Source organism: Vulpes lagopus, chromosome 10 (genome assembly GCF_018345385.1).
Source record: "Vulpes lagopus strain Blue_001 chromosome 10, ASM1834538v1, whole genome shotgun sequence".
Classification (NCBI taxonomy): Eukaryota; Metazoa; Chordata; class Mammalia; order Carnivora; family Canidae; genus Vulpes; species Vulpes lagopus.
The window spans coordinates 74457498-74480319 of NC_054833.1; the positions used below are offsets into that span (position 1 = coordinate 74457498).

The following is a 22822-nucleotide window of genomic DNA, read 5'->3' on the forward strand; positions in this document are numbered from 1 at the left end:
TGAGGGAGAAGTAGGCCCCTGCTGATCAGGGAGCCAGATGCAGGCTTCCATCCCACGACCCTGAGATCATGACCTGAACTGAAGGCAGATGCTTAACCAACTGAGACACTCAGGCAGCCCCTTTTCTTCTCCCTTAAAGTTGAGTTATTATTTGAAACAAATACCAAGTAATCATAAAAATACATGTTGATACCTTGCCTTGGGTACCTAATGACCATAGTGAACAGCAAGGCCCCCTTTGCTGAACACTGATGGACATGTAACATGATAAAGCAATAAACCTTTGTTGTTTCAAGCCACTGAGATGTGGCTGCAAGTTCACTGAACCATAACCGAGTTTATCCTGACTTATACATGTCCTATACAAGTTGATTCTACAATTATTTTTAAAAGTCATGCTTCTACTGGAAACACCCCAAATGTCCACATACAGGAGAATGGACTAACAAATGATGGTATGTTCATAGATTGGAATATTTCTCAGTAATTGAAGAAACAAATTATTGATATACTAACCACATGAATAAATCTTGAAAAAATTATGTAAAGTGAAAGAAACCAGACACAAAAGAATTAATCCTGTTTGATTCTATTTACATGAAGTTCAAGAACAGTTTAATCTGTGATGACAGAAATCAGTAAGTGTTGGCTCTGGGGCCCAGAGGGATTGATGAGAAAGGAGCATCAGGAAGGTTTCTAGATGAATGATTGTTCTATATTTACGTTTTGGTTGATGGTTACCCAGGTATATGTTTTGTATTCTCAAAACAACCAACTGAACAATTTGAGTCTATTGGACTGAGTGTAAATAATGTAAAAAATTAATTGTTACATGCAGTGTAAGAAGACTATGCTATTCTGGAAAGAAACCTAGAATGAGGCTGACCTAGGCAAAGGTACAGAGGTACAGATTCTATTATTAAGATGTAAGTAGGATACCAAACAACTTTTTAAAATCTTGGTTTCTTAATCTATAAAATTGGGATACTGTCTCCTAACAGAATTGTTGTGAGATAAGATAAATGACAAAGCACTAAAGCACAATAACAATTATTAACATTCATTGTTTTCTGGTTTCATGAATGTTCAGTCTCAAATGCTTAAATTTCCAGTGGCCAAAAGTGCTCAGTTACCATTAATTCATTCAGCTTGACCCTTATATCCAAAGAAATCACTAAGTCTGATGGTTTCATTTTAGACTTCATTCTTCTCGTTTTCTCTAGTCCCATAGCCTCTATCCTAATTCATGGACTTTTCATGTTGTCTTTTCTATGGCAAGAGTAACCTTTTTGGTTTCCTTGTTCTGCTTCCTCTATGTCTCAATCGATCCAAATCACTCCTTTCTCAATTATGAAAAACACTCCTTTTAAACAAGCCTTGAAAATACAATCTGAATAACTCAACATCACAGAGTTCCCTCTAGAGGTGCTCGTTTTGCCTGATGTATAATAATTTATTTGTATGTCTTAGAAGTTCTTAAAGAACTTATTATTTAACTCTATGATATTATTAGCATCTGACATACAGAAGGTACTTGATAAATGCTTGAATTAAATTTGTTCACGCAGTTTGAACTCAATTCTTTCCTATGTAAATCTACCCAGGTAACATTAAATAGCTTTTGCTGTACTCACTTCTCCAACAGTAATCTTTCCCTCCTCTGAATTTCAAAACTATTTAATTCTTTTCTCAGTAACTTCATTCTATTCTTGCAAGAATACTTCACTGCAATCTTAGAAGCACATACATGTCATATACAGGGCTTTGTTGATAAAACCTTATAGATGTATTGCCTATCAAAGTTGTAACCATAATTCAAAGTGTAAATCTCTCATGATTTCATTAACATGTTACTTGAAGCATTTATCCAACAACTACTGACTACTTCCTTAGGATAAATATGAGATACTGTCTCCAATACAACCTTTAAAAGAACATGACAAATTATGGTCAAAGGAAAGATTCATGGGCAACGTTAAGAACACACTTATCAAAAAAAAAAAAAAAAAAAAAAGAACACATCCTTTAGGAAAGCACGATGAGTTCATGACAACAATTTATAAATAAGGAAAAGAAAACCTGATGTAATGGGTGGTATGTGTATGTAGAATGCTTTAACTTTTCATTTATTACAGTCAGAGATCTCTCCAAATAGTATTTCTACATCTTTTTTAAGTGAGTGTGTTCCATCTAAAATCCATATGGCATCTCAAAGAATCTTGAACAGCCAAAACAATCTTGAGAAAGAAAAACAAAGTTGAAGGTCTCACCCTTCCTGATTTCAAAACTCACTACAAAGCTGTAGTAATGAAAACAGTGTGGTACCAGCATAATCAGAGACATATAGACTAATGAAATAAAAGAGAGAGCCCTGAAATAAACTCTCACATATTTGGTAGAGTGATTTTCAGCAAGGATGCCAGGACCATTCAATGGGAGGAAAAGCTAATTTTTTAAAAACAAATGGTTCTAGGAAAACTGAATATCTAAATACAAAAAAAAAATATAGTTGGATCTTTCCCTTATATCACATTCAAAATTAACTCAAAATGGGTCAAATCCCTCAATATAAGAGCTAAGACTGTAACACTCTTAGAGTAAATCATAGAGGAAAAGCTCTATACCATTCAATTTGGTGATGATTTCCTGAATATGACACCAAAAGCACAAGTAACAACAATAACAAATAAACTGTACTATATCAAAATGAAAAACTTCTGTGCATCAAAGGACATAATCGACACAGTGAAGAGGCAACCTAATATTTGCAAATTGTAGATCTGATAAGGGTTTAATATCCAGAATATATAAAGAATTCCAACAACAACCAACCTCATTAAAAAACAGGCAAAAACATTGAAAATAAATTTCTTAAAGAATACATACAAATGGCCAATAAACACATGAAAATATGCCCAACATCACTAATCAGCAGAGAAATGCAAATTAAAACCACAATGAGATACCATCTCACATCCAATAGGATGGCTACTGTCAAAAACCTGAAAACAACAAGTGTTGGTGAGGTTGTGAAGAAATTGGAAGCCTTCTCCACTGCTGGTAGGATGTCCTATGGTATGGCTGCTATGGAAAACAGTATGAAGGCTCCTCAGAAAATTAAAAATAGAATTATTATATGATTTAGCAATTCTACTTTTAGGTATATATCCAAAAAAACCCAAGAGCAGAGTCTTGAAGTCATTTACACTCTCATGTTCAAAGTAGCACTCTTTACAATAATCAAAAGGTAGTAGCAACCCAAGTGTCCCCTGACAGGTGAATGGATAAATACATGTGGTATATACAAACAATGGAATATTATTCACCATTAAAAAGGAAATTCTGTCATGCTACAATGTGCATGAGCCTGGAAACATGGTGAGTGAAATAAGCCAGCAACAGAAGGACAAATGCTATATAATTCCATTTTTATGAGGTACCTAGTATAGTTAAACAGAAACAGAAAGTAGATGATAGTTGCCAGGGGCTGGGGAAAGAGGGAGAGAGAATGGGGATTGATTGATTGATTGATTTTTAACCAGGTACAGATTTTTAATTTTACAAGATATAAAGAGCTCTAGAGATGGATAGTGGCAACGGTCGTACAAGAGCATGAATATACTTAACTGCCACTGAAGTGCATACTTAATAGTGAAGATGGTAGATTTTATGTTATATAAATTTCACAATTTTAAAAAATTAAGTGAGACCAAAAAGAAAGTGCAAGTGTGATGAGAATATATTTGAATTAGACTATCACTTAAATATCATTATTGTCTTCTGGACTACTGTTGTCCTGCCACTTGGAAATTCACTTTCACTAAACCCACAGTATCTTATTTTATGCCAACAAAGCAGCACTATATCAAAAACAGAAGTTATGTGCCTGAATTCAGCCTGGATAGCTGAGTAGGTAGTTTTCATTTTGTTTTGAAAACTGTTCTTAAGTAATTACAACTGCAATCTAGTGCCTAACACGTTGTTTAAATACACATACACACACAATGAATAAATGAGGAACACATGAACCCAGCTAAAGGGTCCTAGATATTATTTTCTGATTGTACTAAATATAGTGATGTGAGACACTTGAGGACAGAAAAAATAAACTCTATATTTGTTATATTAATTGAGACACGACATTGAATTAACATTTGGCCAGGAAAGCTTGATGTAAATGAACCAGAAGTCACACACAAAACAAAGTGCACCATTATTTCAGTGGGAGCAAAACTCCTTTCTGAAAAGACTCTAGGAGATATTTCTAACTCTATGAACAGAGTGAATAGTTCTTAATTTCCAATTGGAAGGAACCACCAAAATAGCAATATGCTGAATTTGAAATAAATGACCAAAGACAACAGAATTATGGACTTTATTTTCTTGACGTTCCAAACAATGCTAATCACTAATGAGGGCTGCTGGGAGTAACTCAGCATCCAGACCCACATTTCACAAAGGTGGCCCCGGGCAAGTTCTAAATAATTGTTGCTAGTTGTGCAGAGGAAAAGGTGGCTCATAAAATATTTGTCAATGCAGGGTGGTAGAAGTGGGGAGCTCAGGACTGGATGGATGGGATAACTTAGCCTAGTAAGTTTCTCACAGAGGTTATTTCTGAAAGATAATGTAGTAGATACCTTTAGCAATTCCTCTCTTTATCCTGGCTGGCAAAACTTTAATGTTCAAATACCTAGCCCTCACCATAAGGCCATGTTCTGGGGAAAAGTGATTTCCCCCCCAATCCCAGGGATAAATCTGGGATAAATCCTCTCTGATTCCCCTGAGATAATCTTGGCAATCTCATTTAAAGAGCCAGTGAATAGGGTGGCAATGGAAATGTGTCATACTGGAGACCCTCAGTAGAGACTTGCTCAGGGGTCTTGGTTTTGACCAATATAGACCAATATAGAGTTTTGTTAAAGAAGTCTGAAGGACAAAAACTTCTCAGAATCAAGTCTAAAAGCCTATCAGGTCACAAGAAAATATGCAGAAGGAACGAAATATCTCACTCTGGTTGCTCAGAATTTGTCCAGATAGCTTACTTTTATCACCCTTCCCATTCATTAGGATCCTTTGGCATTGTCAGCAAGCAAGAGAAATAAATTTGAACCAATTGACACAAAAGGGAATTTATTAATGGGATACTGGGATCTCACAAAACATATACAGGCTACATGATTGGACTTGGAATGTACAGGAACTAAGAGACCTCCGGAGGACAAGGAAGCAGGAAAACAGAATGATATCATATCAGGAACCTCCCATTAAGGCCCTGTGGTTTCATGAATAAACACCATTGATATAAAATCACTCACATTATTTGCCTCCTATTCTAAGCTAAGGTATCATATTGCCAAAGCTTAGGTCATATGACCAACCCCTGGCCACATATCAGCAGTGAAAGATCTGGTTCCTTCAGCTTCCACAGGGGGAGAGATGCATCTAGATGTACTGCTTTTACTGTTCCACCGTACATACGTTGTCTGTGTGTGTATGTGCATGTCTCAAGAAGAAGGTTTCCTTAAGGGTAAAGACATTCTATGAGGATAGGAGTATAAATACTGACCAGCTAACAACACAGAACAACAACAACAAAAAACAAAAAAAGAAAACTGTCCACTTCATCTCTGTAACTAGACACAATTAGGTGTTTCTGCTACAAGAAATCAAACAAATAAGGTCATAATCCCCCACAAGCTGGCAGTATGTTAAGGAAAGGGGGTAGCAAAGAAAGAATTACCAATTCTGTCCATGAAATAAAAATGATTTTCAAAGATATTTTATAGGTCAAAGCAACACTTTACCTAATACACTGAAAGTACTTGATTCATGAATGATATCGCAAACTTTTGGGTAACTTCAGATTGACTAGTTACAACTATCCCCCAAAAGGGGAAAACTAGTGGCTTCTGTGGCTATTCAAAAGAATATGCCATTGGCTTTCAAGAGGAGTCCAGAAATGTATGACCCAGTGGAGTCGTAACTGGATTAAATGTACACTTCCCAAGGTTACCACAGTAGGCCAATGCAAACAATGCTTCTTATTTGGATGCATATATTCCAATGTCTTCCCAAAAGATCACAACACTTCAATCCCATTCTGGTCTTGAAATAAAAGCCTTATAAATTCTACTTACAAAAATAAAATATACAATTAAAATTACTCTTTAATATGGTTAGTATAGGAAACAAGTACTGAAGAAATTAAACAAGAATCAACATTTCAGAGCACCGGGGAGACTCCTAAGAGTCTACCATACAGTCCAACTAAACAAACAAACAAAAAAAAACAGAAGAGCCCTAAATTGAAGAGTGTCTCTAACTTTCTTTCTCCCACAATTCCTAGTAAGAACTCAAGCCAAGTGACAAGTCTGTTCCTCAAATCTTGTCATATATCCTATGGACGATATTTTACTTGTGTACTTGAAAAGGGCTGGGCAGCCTGGGTGGCTCACCGGTTTAGCGCTGCCTTCAGCCCAGGGCCTGATCCTGGAGACCCAGGATCGAGTCCCGCATTGGGCTCCCCGCATGGAGCCTGCTTCTCCCTCTGCCTGTGTCTCTGCCTCTCTCTCTCTCTCTTTCTCTGTGTGTCTCATGAATAAATAAATAAAATCTTAAAAAAAACCAAACAAACCACAAAGTGGAACTTAAAAAAAAAAAAAAAAGAAAAAGAAAAGGGGCACTGCCTTCTTTAATGGTCCATGAGAGTCAGAGGAATGCTTCCTCACATATTTCTAAGTGGCCTATGTACCCAGCTGTACTCATCCAAAAATAGTGTCCTAAAGAAGGACTGCTTTTCTCCTAGAAGTAAATGTTCAGGGACACTGGGTATAATATCCAATTCCAGAAACTTTTGGGTTTCTGTATCTACTACAAAATACCTTCTCAAAGACTCCAGAGATGAGGTTAATTGTTCTCCTATGAGTGTTGAAGTATCATAGCACCTTTATCTCTGGATGATGTACCATCCACCTCCCTACTCTCCACCTCTTTCTCTTCCAAGGTAGAGCTTGTGTTCTTTCTATCACCGATTCCACAGCACTGGCACAAGTAGGCACTCAGCAAACACTTGTAGAATAGATACGTGAATAGTTCTTTATGGAAGTAAAACTCATGCTTATTCCTACCATCTTTTTCCCTGTTATTTAGATAAGATTCGAGAGCACAATAAAGATTTTAAACAGAGGCATTCAATTTGCTTCTTCAGATGGACTTGTCCCACAGATGACTCTGACATTTCCTTTAATTTCAGGTCAATATCATCTTTTAGGGATATGGCCAGAGGATAATGTGCCACACTCTATTTTTAATTACAAAACAAGACATCTGTTCAATCGATCCTGTATGGTGGCTCCCCTGGTGAGTCCACTTTGACTCAGTAGGGCTTGACAGCCAGCACTAAATCTTTCCATGGGGTTCAGTTTCACTTGGCCTCCTCGAGCCCCAGGAGTTTTTATACAGTACACATTTTCTACATGTAATTAAGTAATGGAGAGTGAGTTGTTATACATGACATTTAATTTTCGATAGTGGGGGGAAGGTATGACAAGAGCTGCAGGCAAGACCATTAATCTCCTTGGATTCTTGCACTGCCAAATACAGCAATTTCTTCTTTCTTGTATTAATATAGCTCTCCTTCTGGACTTAAATTGTAGCGCTTGTGTAGAGAGGATAATGTCAAATAGGAAAATCCACAGAATTGAATGTGTGCTACATTTTAAGAATTTAGGATTGTAAAGTACATCTGGATTAACCACCATGGAGTAATTTAGTATACCAAAGTCCATGTGTATCATAGACACGAGTATGTGATTACTAGATTGTCTAAAATCCAATGTGGGGACAAAGAGGGAGGAAAGAGCGATTATGTAAGTCATGTATATATAGCAACAAGTTGCTAATTTTCACTAATGACTCACAGATCTCTTGTGATTTAGATCCATCATTATATGACTAAATACAAATGTTAAGAGAATATGAGAAGGACATGAACACACGAATGTACATCAGTATAGACTAAAGGCCCCTGTTAATTAAAATGTTGCCCACAGCATGTTTTTAACAGCTTTCTGTGATTACTGCTAATCCTACTCCCAAATCTGTGGCCAGTTCCATTTTTATCTCCATTGTCAATAAAATTGGAAAAGAGTTGCTGAGGCATAAAAGCCCAAAATTTCTCTATCATGGAAATGCACAGAGACTCAATAATTTCAACTAAGGAAGTGAAGTATTACCAAATAGAAGCACTAAGTGTAAAGAAATAAAATTTGTAAACATCAGTTTTTAAAAACATTATACAGCCTAACTTATGCAGCTTAAAAGTGTAATTGCACCTGTTGTGCTGAGATGATTTAAGTGTTAACTTCCTAAAGCATGACAACAAATCAATATTTAACTGCCTTAAGATTTGGTTCCAAAATAGGCACAACTAGGGTTCTTGTACCATTAGTCTGAAAGAGGTAACCTATAGGCAGAGGTTGAAAGATATATCTACCTGAGTGATGAACTAGATAATCAGCCTGAAGGAGAGAGGATAATGTGTGAACAGCACCTAAAGTGCACAGGTTACCACACATAAATAGGACACCGATCTACCATTTTTCCCTCACTGGTGATATACAGAGCAGATGAGCATAAAATATTTTCTTTTTTTGGTTTCCTTCACTGATTTAAATTTTGACACTATTTGATACTACTCACCTCAGTAAAATCTTTTATTTTATGGATATGGGGATTAATTCATGTTAATTAGATTTCTCTTTATACAGTCTTTCATTAAATGGTATTCTATGCCTTGTTAGAGTATCAGATCATCATTTAAAAGGAGAAGTGCCGCCTGTCTGGTTCAGTTGGTGGACCATGCAACTGTTGGGACCTTGAGTTTAAGCCTTATTCAGGGTGTAGAGCTTAGATTTAAAAAAAAAAAAAAAAAGGAGGAGGAGAGTGGGAGAAGCAGCAGTAGACACAGAACTAAAAGAGATGTTTTAGGCAGGCTGTGTCCATGTTTCTCTCTCTCTCTCTCTCTTTTTTTAAGATTTTATATATTTATCCATGAGACAGACAGAGAGGGGCAGACATAGGCAGAGGGAGAAGCAGGCTCCATGCAGGGAGCCTGATGTGGGACTTGATTCTGGACCCCAGGATCATGACCTGAGCCAAAGGAAGACGCTCAACTATTGAGCCACCCAAGCATCCCTGTTTCCCCTGTCTCTAATTCTAACATTTATTAGAAATATTTTTATATCCTATCTACAGTTATCTAGTGGTCTTAAAAATTTTTTATTTAAATTTTAGTTAGTTTTTTAGTTAACATACAGTGCAATATTGGTTTCAGGAAAATTCAGTGATTCATCACTTACATACAACATCCAGTGCTTTCTCTTCTAGTGTTTAATCATTATAATGTTAATTAAAATTCTTAAACTGTAAATGCGCTTCATTTAAAAAAATGTTCAAGATTCCGAAATGCAATGAAATATACATGAAGGAGTGGTTCATCTTTTTCCTCCTCTTTCCTTCTCCCTAAGTTATTCTTTTTTTTTTTTTTTACCTCTTTCCCTGCTCTCTCCCTCACTCCCTCCTTTTTGGACCACCATCATCTTCATCACCATAGCAGCAAGCATTGCTGAGCCCACATCACCAGGTAATTTATACATACTGACATTGGACAATCTATGAGGCAGATACACACACACACACACACACACACACACACACACACTAACCACTTGACTTTTTTTTATATTCATTTATTTTAGACAGTGAGAGAGCATGAGCAGGGGGCGGGGGAACGGCAGAGGGAGAGAGAGAATCCATCCTGCCAAGTGTGGGGCCCAACATGGGAATGGATCCCAGGACCCTGAGATCATGATTGTGAGCTGAAATTAAGAGTTGGCTGTTTAAGTGAGTCATACAGGAGCCCGAGACCACTATATGTATCGTCTGCCTACTGCAGGTCAGGAAACTGGCCAAGCTCACACAGTTGGGGTATTTTAGAACCAGTTTTTTTTTTAAGGTTATTTATTTATTTATTCATGAGAGACACAGAGCAAGAGAGAGAGAGAGGTAGAGACACAGGCAGAGGGAGAAGCAGGCTCTATGCAGGGAGCCCGACATAGGACTCGATCCCGGGTCTCCAGGATCAACACCCTGGGCTAAAGGTGGTGCTAAACCACTGAGCCACTCGGGCTGCTCCTAGAATCAGTTTTTATACCAAGACAGAGTGAATCCAGGGTTTCAAGCCTCTTTTAATCACTAAGCCTTAGAGTTCAGCTTGCTTTAAAAAGAATTTGTCACTTTAGTTAAGAACTATTCAGATGAATAGTTGAATGAATAGTTCCTTCCCTTATGGAAACTGAAGCATTAATTAATAAAATGTTGGCACACAAATCACCAGATATGTATCTATTGAATCAAACAAAAGGCTGTCAGCAGTGCATACATGTGTCTTGATTCAATTTAAACTTGTTTTCCTTTACACAGTCTCAGGTGGATACAATAGATTATTCAAAATCACACCTACATCTTTTTTTCTGCCTACAAAGGAAGCTAGAGAAACTTTTTCCAACTTAGATTATTTGGGAAAGTACTGAGGAAAGGGACTTAAACATGAGAAACTTTGTAAATAATGACTTATCTCTATGTATCTTTTTTTTTTTTCTATGTATCTTTAAATCCACAAAATAAACTAATTTACTATGATTATTGCCTTTGGAGAATACATAATCTGGAATTGCTTAGAATGAGCTGAAAGGAAATTTATTCAATAAAGCTTTCTGAATGATATGTGCTTAGGCACTATAATTTAACGACCACACAAGAAAGGTTCATAATTAGATTACATATTTTGAATGTATATTGATACTTCTAAGTTGCTTAAAATCCTTCCAGTAAAAAAGTATTCTGTGGCATCCTCAATCATGCTTACACCATTAATTTACTGAACAAATCATTTCCTTGATTCTGATCTCTGAATGATCAGAATTGAAATCATCAGATGCTAAATTAGTATGGTTTCATTACTATTATTAAAATTCTCCGGGACACTTGGGTGGCTCAGCAGTTGAGCATCTGCTTTTGACTCAGGGCATGATCCCAGGGTCCGGGATCAAGTCCCACACCGGGAGCCTATTTCTCTCTTTGCCTGTGTCTCTGTCTCTCTCTCTTTCTGTGTCTCTCATGAATAGGTAAATAAAATCTTTTAAAAAAATTAATTAAAAAAATAAAATTCTCAGGTTTCTCTTCTGTATTCTAAATAACTTCAAATCATGTAACTTTTCTTTCTTGAAGAAGAAGGGTTCTATTTCCCAATGACTTAACTGCATTGATGGTTTCCTTTGGATCCCATTCAATTTTCCTTTTGCTCTCTTTAAACTGGGATGACCCTGCATGGGTAATAAAGGTCCCGCCCGTGCTGAAGAGGTAAGCAATGCTTAGGACAGCACCTGTAGCAGTTGCCACCACATGTTGAGCATGAAGTGCAGACACTGGTGAGTGCTGTATGTGCTCACGAAACCTTCACAGGACACTCTGCAAGTTGTAAGCCTCCATGGATTTCTGTCAATGGGCACCTTCATCTCTTTGAGTGCTGCCCTTTCCTCAGGTCTGCTCATGTTTTCAGCATCTAACTCTAATTTTGTAACTTCTGGCAATGCCAGGTAACACTCTTTCAGTCATTACTCCATGTGAAAGAGTACATTCAACATTTAAAATTTTTGACATATCACAATGAATGGGGTAGATGCTTTATTATTTTCATTTTACAGCTGATACCTGAGACTCAGAAGGAAAAGAAATAGAGCAACAGTTAACATACAGGATTAGTTACATCATGTGCTGGTAATTCAGATTCATCAGTCACTTCGGTCCAATAAAAGGAATCAAACATTCCATTGCTGAAGAGGGAACAATAGCTACCACCAATGACAATTCCCAATTCTGACTTACTTAAGCCAAAAGGACACAGTCAGGTACCAGGCAGGTATGGAAAAATGTGGAACCCCAAACATACCACACGACTCTAGAGAGCAAAGCTCATATCCACTCCCCTCTGGATTTCTCACCAGTATTTTTTTTTAAGATTTTATTTATTTATTCATGAGAGACACAGAGAGAGAGAGAGAGAGAGAGAGAGAGAGAGAGAGAGGCAGAGACACAGGCAGAGGGAGAAGCAGGCTCCATGCAGGGAGCCCGACGTGGGACTCGATCCAGGGTCTCCAGGATCACGCCCTGGGCTGCAGGCGGCGCTAAACCGCTGAGCCACCGGGGCTGCCCTCTCACCAGTATTCTTACTTTGAAGCTTCTAAAATGTTCCTGAGTTCTGTTTTCCTCCCTATTCTTTAATATAGACATTAATGAGTCAGCAAATATACCACATGACAGTGACAGGAGGAAAGGAAGCTAGAAGTTTCTATAGAATGGACAATCAGCTCCAGCAGGGGAAGAAATTATAAAAATCGAATACAAATACTAGTCTCAACCACTAATTCAATCATATGAAACATAACAAGAAAACCTCAAAACTAGAACAATCTTTATTTTCCTTAAAGTAACGGTTAAAAAAAGAAAATGTATTGTTAGGATACAGTGATTTTGTTAGACAAACCAAAGATAAGATGGTCTTATAAAATGTATCTCCAGAAAAAATCTTAGATTTTAGAAAACCAGATGTATATCTATCTTACCTGATAAAAACCAGCTTAACCTTTGATGGGGCAGTCTTAATAACGGCAGATGCATTTTGGTGACTTCTTCCATACAGGATCTGATTGTTTATCTATTTGGGAAAAAATAAAACACACTTGTAAAAATGCAATATGTATAGTTTGTATAAAAATACATGTATGTATTTGTACATTTGTGCAAACAGATGTGTATATATATATACTTGGAATTATCAATGAAGTCCATTCATTTTTTTAGGTGGGTCCATGTAGGACTCTTTAATGCTAAAAATCTTAATATTCTCTATAGTACAGATTCAAATACTAATTCTAAACACCTATTATCATCTTTTAAATTCAGTTTTGAATGCAGTTAATAAAAAATATCTAGTCCTTGACTCTTTTGGTAAACTTCTAGAAAACAGTAGTTGAGCTAACTGCCAAAACTTTATGGGAAATCTATTTCCTAGAGCTTTTCCAGATTCTAAAAATGTAGAAAACAGACCAAACTGTGGTATTCACCAGAGTTCTGGAGGGCCCATTAAACATGATTCTGTAAATGTGTCAAGGTTATTACAAAGCATAAATCTTGTTACTCCAGAGGAGGTAAATACTATATCCCCATTTTAAATCATATTTTAGGTCAACTGCACGGAAACATTTTACTATACACAATCAATGAGCCATCTGCTCTTACCCAAGAAGTGGTGGGATTTTTAACTAGATTGAATTCAGCTAAACATGATTTAAAAACATTTACATTCTAAATTTTTTTTACTCCAGGTTTTTCCACTGAAAACTATGATGATAGCCATAATTAATCTTTTATTTCATCCAACTGATAATAGCTCACACAGTTTTTGCCTTTTCTCCTTCTGTCTCTTTAATAAGTATTTAGTAATCTATACTGTCCCAATGTAACTGAGGCCTTGAAATTTTCTATTTAAGGGGAAGAATAGTACACTATATAGGAATAGTAAAAAAACAGACTTCCACTTTTTGTAACTTGCATTTGTTCTTGACGTCTCTGAAATTTTGTGTTTCAAGACACACCTGCAAAGGGTTTTTTGTCATAGCCGCTCTAACGATAAAGTGTATGGAAATAAACACTTCAAAGGATGGAGTTGTCTGAAATGAAGCTCATCCATCATCTTGAAGGGCTAATGTGGGTATGCGCATCAAAGCCTGCTGCAGAGACTAAACTGGAACCACCTCCTCTTTATGCCCCTCATTCTATCAGCTTTTGTATTCACCAAGATTATCAACCTCCCAGAAACCCATTGATCTCCACACTATATCTCTGTGCCTCAGTATTTTTTTTTTGAAGATTTATTTATTTGAAAGAGAGTACACAGGCATGCATGAGCTCAGTGGGGAGAGGCAGAAGGAGAGAGAGTGAGAGAGAGAGAGAGTCACTCAAGCAGACTCCAAGCTAAGCATGGAGCTTCACACAGGGCACCATCCCAGGACCCTGAGATCATGACCAGAGCCGAAACAGAGTCGGCACTCAACTGACCACACCACCCAGGTGCCCCTTGGTTTTTGCTTCTTGAAAAGGAATCTAAGCACTTACTTCATAAAACTATTGTGAGGGGATCCCTGGGTGGCTCAGCAGTTTAGTGCCTGCCGTCAAAGGGATTGAGAATTTTTTCTTTTTAAAGTCTTCTTTTTTAGCAAAAGCTTGAATATACAGAAAATTAGGCTGTTTCATGTTTATGGATATGTTTGCTTTTTTAGCTGTGATCTTCCATTTTGATAGAATACAATGTATGGTACTATTATTCTTAGAGGGAAAAATTACAGCCTGAATGAAGAAAGAGGGTCATTCATTTTAATTTATCTCAGAGTAAATTTATGGTTAGGCCTTCAATGTGCTGTCTGTGACCATCCAGGCAGGGGCTATAACTGTAGAAAGGTGGAAGAGCTTACTTGCTGTGGATGTTTTTTCCAGTGCCAAACAACTGTGCCATTTACTGTTATGGCAGTTGCTCCTGCCAGGGTTTGGAGGCCTCTGGAGAAATGCTGTTATGCACTGCAAGACTGGGAACAGAACAAGAAACTCAAGACAGAGGGAAACCTGACTGAATTGGATTAAATCAAAAAAGGAAATGCAGATCTCTGGATTTAAAAATTTAAGACAAAGCCTTTCTTCTGATCTCAGAAATAACACATTCACATTCTCTGAGTTCCAAGACAGTAAGATCTCTTTTGTGTTTTTGTAGATCTTATTTAATATAAAATAATTTCACCATTTAAATGAAAGGCACATATAGCTTCCAACTGCATAAGCAGTTTTTATATTTCTTCACTAAAGGAAACACACTCCAGAGAAAATTCAGTAAGTAATTAGAAAGAGTATGATGCATTTTATGCACAATTAACTTTAGACTGTCACTTTTTCTATTTTTGAGAAGCTGCTGTTCTCTGAGGGCACTATTCTGTTTTTTTTTTTTTTTCAAAGATTTTATTTATTTATTCATGAGATACACACACACACACAGAGAGAGAGAGAGAGAGAGAGAGAGAGGCAGAGACACAGGCAAAGGGAGAAGCAGGTCCCATGCAGGGAACCTGATGTGGGAGTTGATCCCGGGACCCCAGGATCATGCCCTGGGCGGAAGGCAGGCACTAAACCACTGAACCACCCAGGGATCCCCTGAGGGCACTATTCTTTAAACAACAGATGTAGGATATCCTCTAAGTATAGCATAGGCAAAAAAGCAAGCATCCGACACCTCCTGGAAGTCTTTCAGGTTAATTCTAATTAATAACTGCTATCATTTATCTAGTGCTTACTTGGTGCCAAACATTATGCTAAGTTCTTTAGGTACAGTATCTCATTTAAATCTCAGAGCAACTGGGGTATTATGGAATTCCATGAGCTTAAGCAATTTGCCCTCTGTGATTTAGCTATTTGTTTAAAAGCTCATAATCCTAAGGCACACCTAGAGGTCCCATCTGCATGGTGCACATAAAAATCAGACGATTTTCAAAGTCATTTTTCTAAAGATGTCTGTTAAATCAACTCTGAGTGGGAACGGGAGAATGCTGGTGACCTACCATCTTGGGTCCTAGAACTCTGAGATACAGAGTTCAGAATCCAAGCATTACATCACAGTGCAAAGAGGAAATGCCTGATAGCTGACTGCTAGATTTTTGAAGTCCTAAATGTAAAGTGGAATCTCCTAAAACTATATTTTTGTCTTTGTACAAACTGCAACCTGAACAATAGTAGACACTTATTATGCTTTCTTTTGTTGTACAGATACTATATCTAGACTGATCACCATTTTAATTTTTTCTGACTCATGCCAAAGGAAGACAATTAAAATATTTCATTTGGGGGCAAATACTGCTCCTATCCTTTAAGAATATGAGTGATCATTCAGAGTGTCTAGAAATTAGAAAAACATCATTTTCTTTTTTTAAAGATTTTATTTATTTATTAGAGATGGTGAGAAAGAGAGAGAGAGAGAGAGAGAGAGAGAGAGAGAGGTAGACACAGGCAGAGGGAGAAGCAGGCTCCACGCAGGGAACCCGACGTGGGATTTGATCCCGGGTCTCCAGGATCAGGCCCTGGACGGAAGGCAGCGCTAAACCGCTAAGCCACCGGGGCTGCCCACATCATCATTTTCTATTTACTACCAGTAAATGGAGAAGTGCCTTTCCCAAAGTTTCTCCTTTCAAAGATGACTCAATGATATATAAAAAGAGTAATAACTTATTTAGAGATGTCTTTATTTTTTATAGTATTCTTATTGGTGGAAAGAATTATCCTTAGTTCTGATTTGGTGTTCCCATTATACCTAAATTATCTATTATCTTAAAATCTGCGATCTAGAACTCTTCAAGGATAAACACATGTCCTACTTCTTCTGGGACAGTTCAGTTTATGCACGTTGAGAGACAAAACGATTCTCTACATCTCTCAGCTTCTGTGAGGTGACCATACTTGGCCATGTGGATGAAGGAGCAGGAAAAGCCATCATTTCCAGAGGCCCCCAGGCAACCTGGTAACCGGGTTCTAGAAGGGACATCCATACTATTAAAATAAATTCTCCCTTTTGATCAAATTACCTTGAACTATTTTCTGTTCTTTGCTATCAAAAAGTTTCCACCCATAGAGTATCTGTGGTGCCTATTTCTATATATTAATTTATACATTCAAGTGACATATCTCTTTCTATCTCCTAAGTCTTATGCTCTCTCAGACACTTAGTAACTTATCTTGGCATTCAAAAGGAAAAGAAAGGAGGAAAAGACAAAGGAAAAAGGCTTTCTGTCCAAAAGAGCTTTCTATGCTCTTGAGCTACAATTCTGGTTTTCTTATCTGTGTTTGGCTTACTCTCCTGAATACTGACAAAAAAGGGCTTTCTGAGATCCTACACGCGGTCTGTAACTTCAATCTCAGCTCAGTGATTCCTGGTCCCAGAAGGACACTAATATTTTATCATGGGTAAATTCGCTCATCTTTTCCTAAATTCTGAATATCCAGTTCAATGAGTTATATCATTCAGGGACAATAACAGCAGGTCTAGATATTGAAAACAATAGCCTCAAATGAGAAACATCTGTTTTTATAAAACTCAGAAGTCATATTATAAATGGGTTTTCTATATGATTCATATTTTTCTTCATAGGTTGATTTCTGCTACTGGGAGGAAATATCCAGAAAACACTATTTTGAGGTAAATCCTTTATGTTAGGTACTAAAGATAGGATACTTAATTGCCTTATTTTATAATTTGTAGAATTAGGGTTAATACAGCAAGATTCAGCAAAAGTAAATGGATGTAAATCCTTTTGTTATACTACATAAACTTTCACTTAGAGGTCTTTAATTAGATTTGTTTCAATAAAATTAATTATTCAAAAATACAACTCAATTTTTCATAGTTCAACTGAACATGAATATAAATTTATGCTGGAGAGCAACTCAATTAAATCTATTTTAAAAAACTTACCAAATTGGAAGTCAAAGTTAATTAACTTAAGCTGGGATTAGAGATATTAATTATACAAAAACTAAAATTTAGTTCAAGCAACAGATTTGCTTGAGGTTTGAATATCATGTTATAATATAATACTCAACACCATCACCTCTGCCCATTCTTTTATTGAAGTAGAAGGATTTATTATGAATGGTTGAGAAATTATTATTAGAAAACTGAGATGGAATTCAGGTAACTAGAACTCTTGATAATGAAATCTGAGAGTCCTTCTCCCTACTTTACTTTTAAATATATTCTGTATTTTACATTTCATGACAATGGAATCTACAGGTTAACTTTTTTCCTTTAATAAGCTCTTTTATTGAGTATAAGACACATGAAAAAAAGTGTTTATAACTTGATGAATCTTTTTATAGGTTAATTTTTTTTTTTTTACAAATACTTTATTTGAGAGAGAGAGAAAGAGAGAGAGCATGAATGGGGAGAGGGGGATAGGGAGTCTTAAGCAGACTCCCTGCTAAGTGTGGAGCTCAACATGGGGCTTGATCTCATGACCCTGAGATCATGACCTGAGCCAAAATCAAGAGTCAGATGCTTAACTGACTGAGCCACTCAGGAGCCCCTATATGTTAATTTTTTAATCTAACAATTTCACTGCTAAAAATTTATCCTAAAATGATCAAAATGTCTATCATGGCTATATGTATAATAGAGAAAAAATGGAAAAACCATATACTCATCAACAAAACGTTTATTATATTTGCCATTGTTAAGCTGATAAATGTAAAACTATGGCATTAAAAGGAAGAGAAGGATGACACAGACCTAGATCCACTGCTATAAAAAGATACTGAGTGAAAAAAAGTAAATGATAATATATCATGTTATCGATCACATTATTTTCATTTACGTAAAAGTTCTGAGTCTAAAGATAGCTCTGTATTTACTAAATGTCAACAGTGAAGATACGTCTGGTGGGATTTGAGGTGATTTTATGTTTGTTCTTCTCTATTGATATTTTATTACTACTTTGTAATAACACTATTTAACAACTTACAACATACAAGGCACACTGCATGTACATTCATCTTTTTAAAAAGATTTTATTTTTATTTATTCATGACAGACACACAGAGAGAGATAGGCAGAGACACAGGCAGAGGGAGAAGCAGGCTTCCTGCAGGGAGCCTGACGTGTGACTCAATCTGGGGTCTCCAGGATCACACCCCGGGCCAAAGGCAGCACCAAACCGCTGGGCCACCGGGGCTGCCTATATACATGCATCCTAAATACATTATTTCACTTAAGTCTCACACAAATCAGTAGAGGAATGCATTATCACCTGATTATACAGATGGAGAAACTGAGGTGTAGTGATTTTAAGGAATTTAACCAATAATGACATATCTAGAGCCAGTTTTATAGCCAAATCTAAGTCCAAAAGCCTGTCCTGTTAACAATTAGAAAACATTCCTAAGGGTATTTATCTGAGATTTTAAAAAAAAGCCATAGGATAAGCAACTCATTTTTAATCCTGGGAAATTTTAAATCCAATTAACAGGGCCTCACAAAATAGAAAACCCAGAACAAGAAATATTCCAATTGCTTCTTCCAATAGAAGTATAATAGACATGTTATATCCATCCATTTACTCATTTATTCAACAGTCACTAAGTGATGAGGACACAGGAATGTTCATTACCATCATTACCACAGCTACTATGTATCGAGCACCAGGGATATTCTAGATACCAGATTCTCTGAAAGTCACATTATAGGAATTACTTTATTCAGTCAGATATGGTTCCTGCACTCAAGTATCTGGTACTTTAGTAAGTGACAGTCTTGGAAACAAAACATTACAGTGCCATATGATAAATATAGGCATAAAGTAAGAAGTGATTATCTCTTCTTGGAGATGGGTGGGTTGGTCTTGAGGCATAGACAGAATTTTAGCAGGCAAGGGAGGACGTGAGTGGCAGGAAGAGCACCAGGACCAGGGGAAAGCATATGAAAAGATGGGCAGGTAGGAAACTGCAGGTGTCTTTCTAGGAGCCACAGGTACTTTACTATAGCTTTGGGGAGGGTAGGCGATGTGTTACAGAAGTAACCAGGTCCTGTTCAAAGACCTTGTAGAAGATTTTCTCTTTCCAAAAACTTTGGGCACTTAGCCCCCATGAAGAATGATGCTCACTTGTTTTCCAAACCACCATCAGTTTTCCAAACCACTGTCAGTTTTGCAGATGGGAGAGAGGAAGAGATGAGAGAGGTAGCAAGGCTTGGACAGAACAGGGAAGATGACTGAAATTCACGTGAAAACAATTTCATTATAATGAAAAAATATTTCTGAATAAACTGTCACATTAATCTTTTTCTCAGAAAGACAAAATAATACACATCAAGCTCCAATAATTTAATACTTTGGGCAAAGGAGCAGGTTTTAAGGACTCAGTTTAATGACGCAGTGCTGAAATGAGGTCTGCAACTTCAGTGTAATCTATTTCTTGTGAAGTAAAATGTTCCCAAAGGAACAGATTCATTTAAAAGGCTTAAGCGTGAGAGATTTATTTTCTCTCCAACAAATCTAATTAAATGGAAATACCTTCTAAAGGCAGAGTAATAGTAATATGTAGCTTGCCTCTCTCTAAACTTGATGTATTCAGAAAACAAGATGTTCTTTTGAATTCTAAATCTTGACAATTCTGAAAAATACTGACTTCAAGGAATTGAGCAAAAAAATTACATTTATGTTTTGCTCTGATTGTTAGTGTTTCTGTGGAAGTTGCCCCAATTGCCACAGGTTGGTTCACCTGATCAAAAGGAAGGGGGTGCCTGTAGATAATTTCCTATTACCTGCAGGGCATAGGAAAGGGTAAGTGAATGAAAGCAGAAGTATAATCTACCTCTTAATAGCTCATTAATATTGGAAAGGAATCATGTTTCCGTAGGAGACTGAGGCATTACAAGTCACCTCTATTGGTGGCATTGTTAGTCACATATGCGAATAGGACTCAGGTGACCACTGACCTGGAATTTCTTCTTCCAAAAACATCGGTACATGCCATGAGTCAAGACATCCCCCAAACTAGTAATGCTCCACTTAATGTTTGCTTCTTTCATACAATGATCTAATTAGAGCTCCAATCCAAGTCCCTCTGTTATCAGATTTCTTCCTCTCTTAATTTCAAAATATTTTCCTTGACCCTTCCACAGACATGGCCACAAATCTCATCAGTCATCAAAGGACTTCATCAAAGTTCCTAATGCCCTTCCTCCCAACTTCAGCTTCTCTTTAATAAAAAAAAAAAGAAAAGAAAAAAAAAGTTTGACACAAATCTTGTCAGTGAATCGGTCCTATAGAGTCAGGATCAGATCATGTACATATTTAAAGCATGTCTCACACAGAGTCTCATATCGTCACACTGTGCTGCATGACCAGTGGGCAAGGAAGGTGCTCCTGCACTTTGGTGATGAGGACACTGAGACTCAAATGTGGGGACTTGTCTAAAGATTCTAGGGAAGACAACAGCAGAGCCAGAATCCAAACTTGCATCTCCTTATCCCAAAGCCTCCTCTGATCGGGTATGGGGCTGGAATGGGATTCCTGCTACTGTGCTCAATACTTATTCAAATCACCTATAGCACAACCACCTTCCTCTCTCTCCAAAATAATTTCCCAGCACCCAATTCTCATTCTAAACTCTGTAGCAGTGAAGGCAGATAAAAATCCAAGTGGCAATGTTAAAAACCTCCTCTCTAGAGTCCTACTTTCTCAGTCACTTCCTTATGTTGGTATATGTAAATATGAATGATAGATATGTAAATAATTTTTTGTTCAATTAAAAAAATTGCATCTGTCAGGTTGGCTACAGTCTGATTACATATGGTGTTTGCTAGGTTGGGAGGGGTGGGGGGTGTGGAAATAGCCTCTTACAAACCGTGAGGTAAAAACCTGTATAACATGGAAGATGGTTTTTTTAATACTACATATTCAAACAACTGCACAAAGACATATGTACCATTAGGTTATAGTATTATTTGTACTGACATATAAATAATATATATCATAATCATAAATGACATTATTCAGTAAAAAAGATATGTACAATATGATTCTGTTTACTTACATTAATTTTAAAATCTGTGACTATCATAAATAAATAAAAAATTAAAAAATTAAAAAAATAAAATAAAATCTATCATGTGCACAATGTATGTGACAATGCATGAAACCAATAGGAAAGATGGTAAGTTGACAAGGGTTACTTCTAGAGGGCTAGTATTACAAAGGTAAAAGAGGAAACCTTTTTTACTAGTATTACAGGTAAAAATTATTACTTTTATCTGTACCGTTAGAATTTTTTAGGATTCCATAATATTTAGAAGCACATAAAAAAGTGTAATCTGTGAGTTAACAAAGAAAATAGCAGAAAGAATTAACATCTTTATGACAACTTAGTATGTTAGGGAATCAATTAGAATTAAAATCTATTTGCCAACCTAATACTTTTGAATCATAGCCAGAAACATAAAATAAGGATGGGCAATAAAATTTAGAGTAAAAATAACTTTAAATTATGATATTTAAATATCATGCAAAATTAAGCATTCAGCTGAGAAATCATCTTATTTTCTTGTCCTAATTTTTCTAGCCACAGCCCCTAAGTTACCTCGATCCCATTCTCTGAACATTTAAAAGAGAGATTCAGTTTAAAGAGCCATAAGTACTATGGACCATTTAAGGATCTCTCTTCCTTTGCCTCTTGCGGATTCCAGGACACCATTCAGTGCTACTTGGTTGACAAAATTACTAGTTACATCACTGAGCACATTATTTTATTTCACGCAATGTGTGTAATCTGAACTGAATAACAAATGGTTATATTTTCTACAATAAGGCTACAAAGGTTCCTGGTACTTCTTTTGATGTCCTTCTATGACAGGAGCAAAAATTCACACCTAGACTCCTAATAAGATTTGTGAAGACTTGCTAGGACTACAGACTAGTGAAAAGCACCCCTAGGCACCACCTTCAGAGATCCTCATCTAGTAGGATGGGGTGCAGGGTTGTTATTTAGGTGAACCTGTCCTGCGATTCTGATTCACAGAGTTCATTGAGGGCAATTTATACATCTTTATTTTTTTATTTTTTTATTTATGATTGTCACAGAGAGAGAGAGAGAGAGGCAGAGACACAGGCAGAGGGAG

At 36.7% G+C, this 22822-nt stretch overlaps 1 protein-coding gene across 5 annotated transcripts in view; it reads right to left on the bottom strand.

Annotated features, from left to right (window-relative positions):
* The window catches only part of PATJ (PATJ crumbs cell polarity complex component), a 359628-nt gene that overhangs the window by 111276 nt on the left and 225530 nt on the right, over nt 1-22822 (bottom strand). For all 5 annotated transcript variants that reach the window (XM_041770677.1, XM_041770680.1, XM_041770678.1 and 2 more), the window contains exon 29: nt 12684-12775. In XM_041770677.1, the coding sequence (XP_041626611.1) occupies nt 12684-12775 (92 nt within the window). The remainder of the gene's footprint in view (nt 1-12683; nt 12776-22822) is intronic.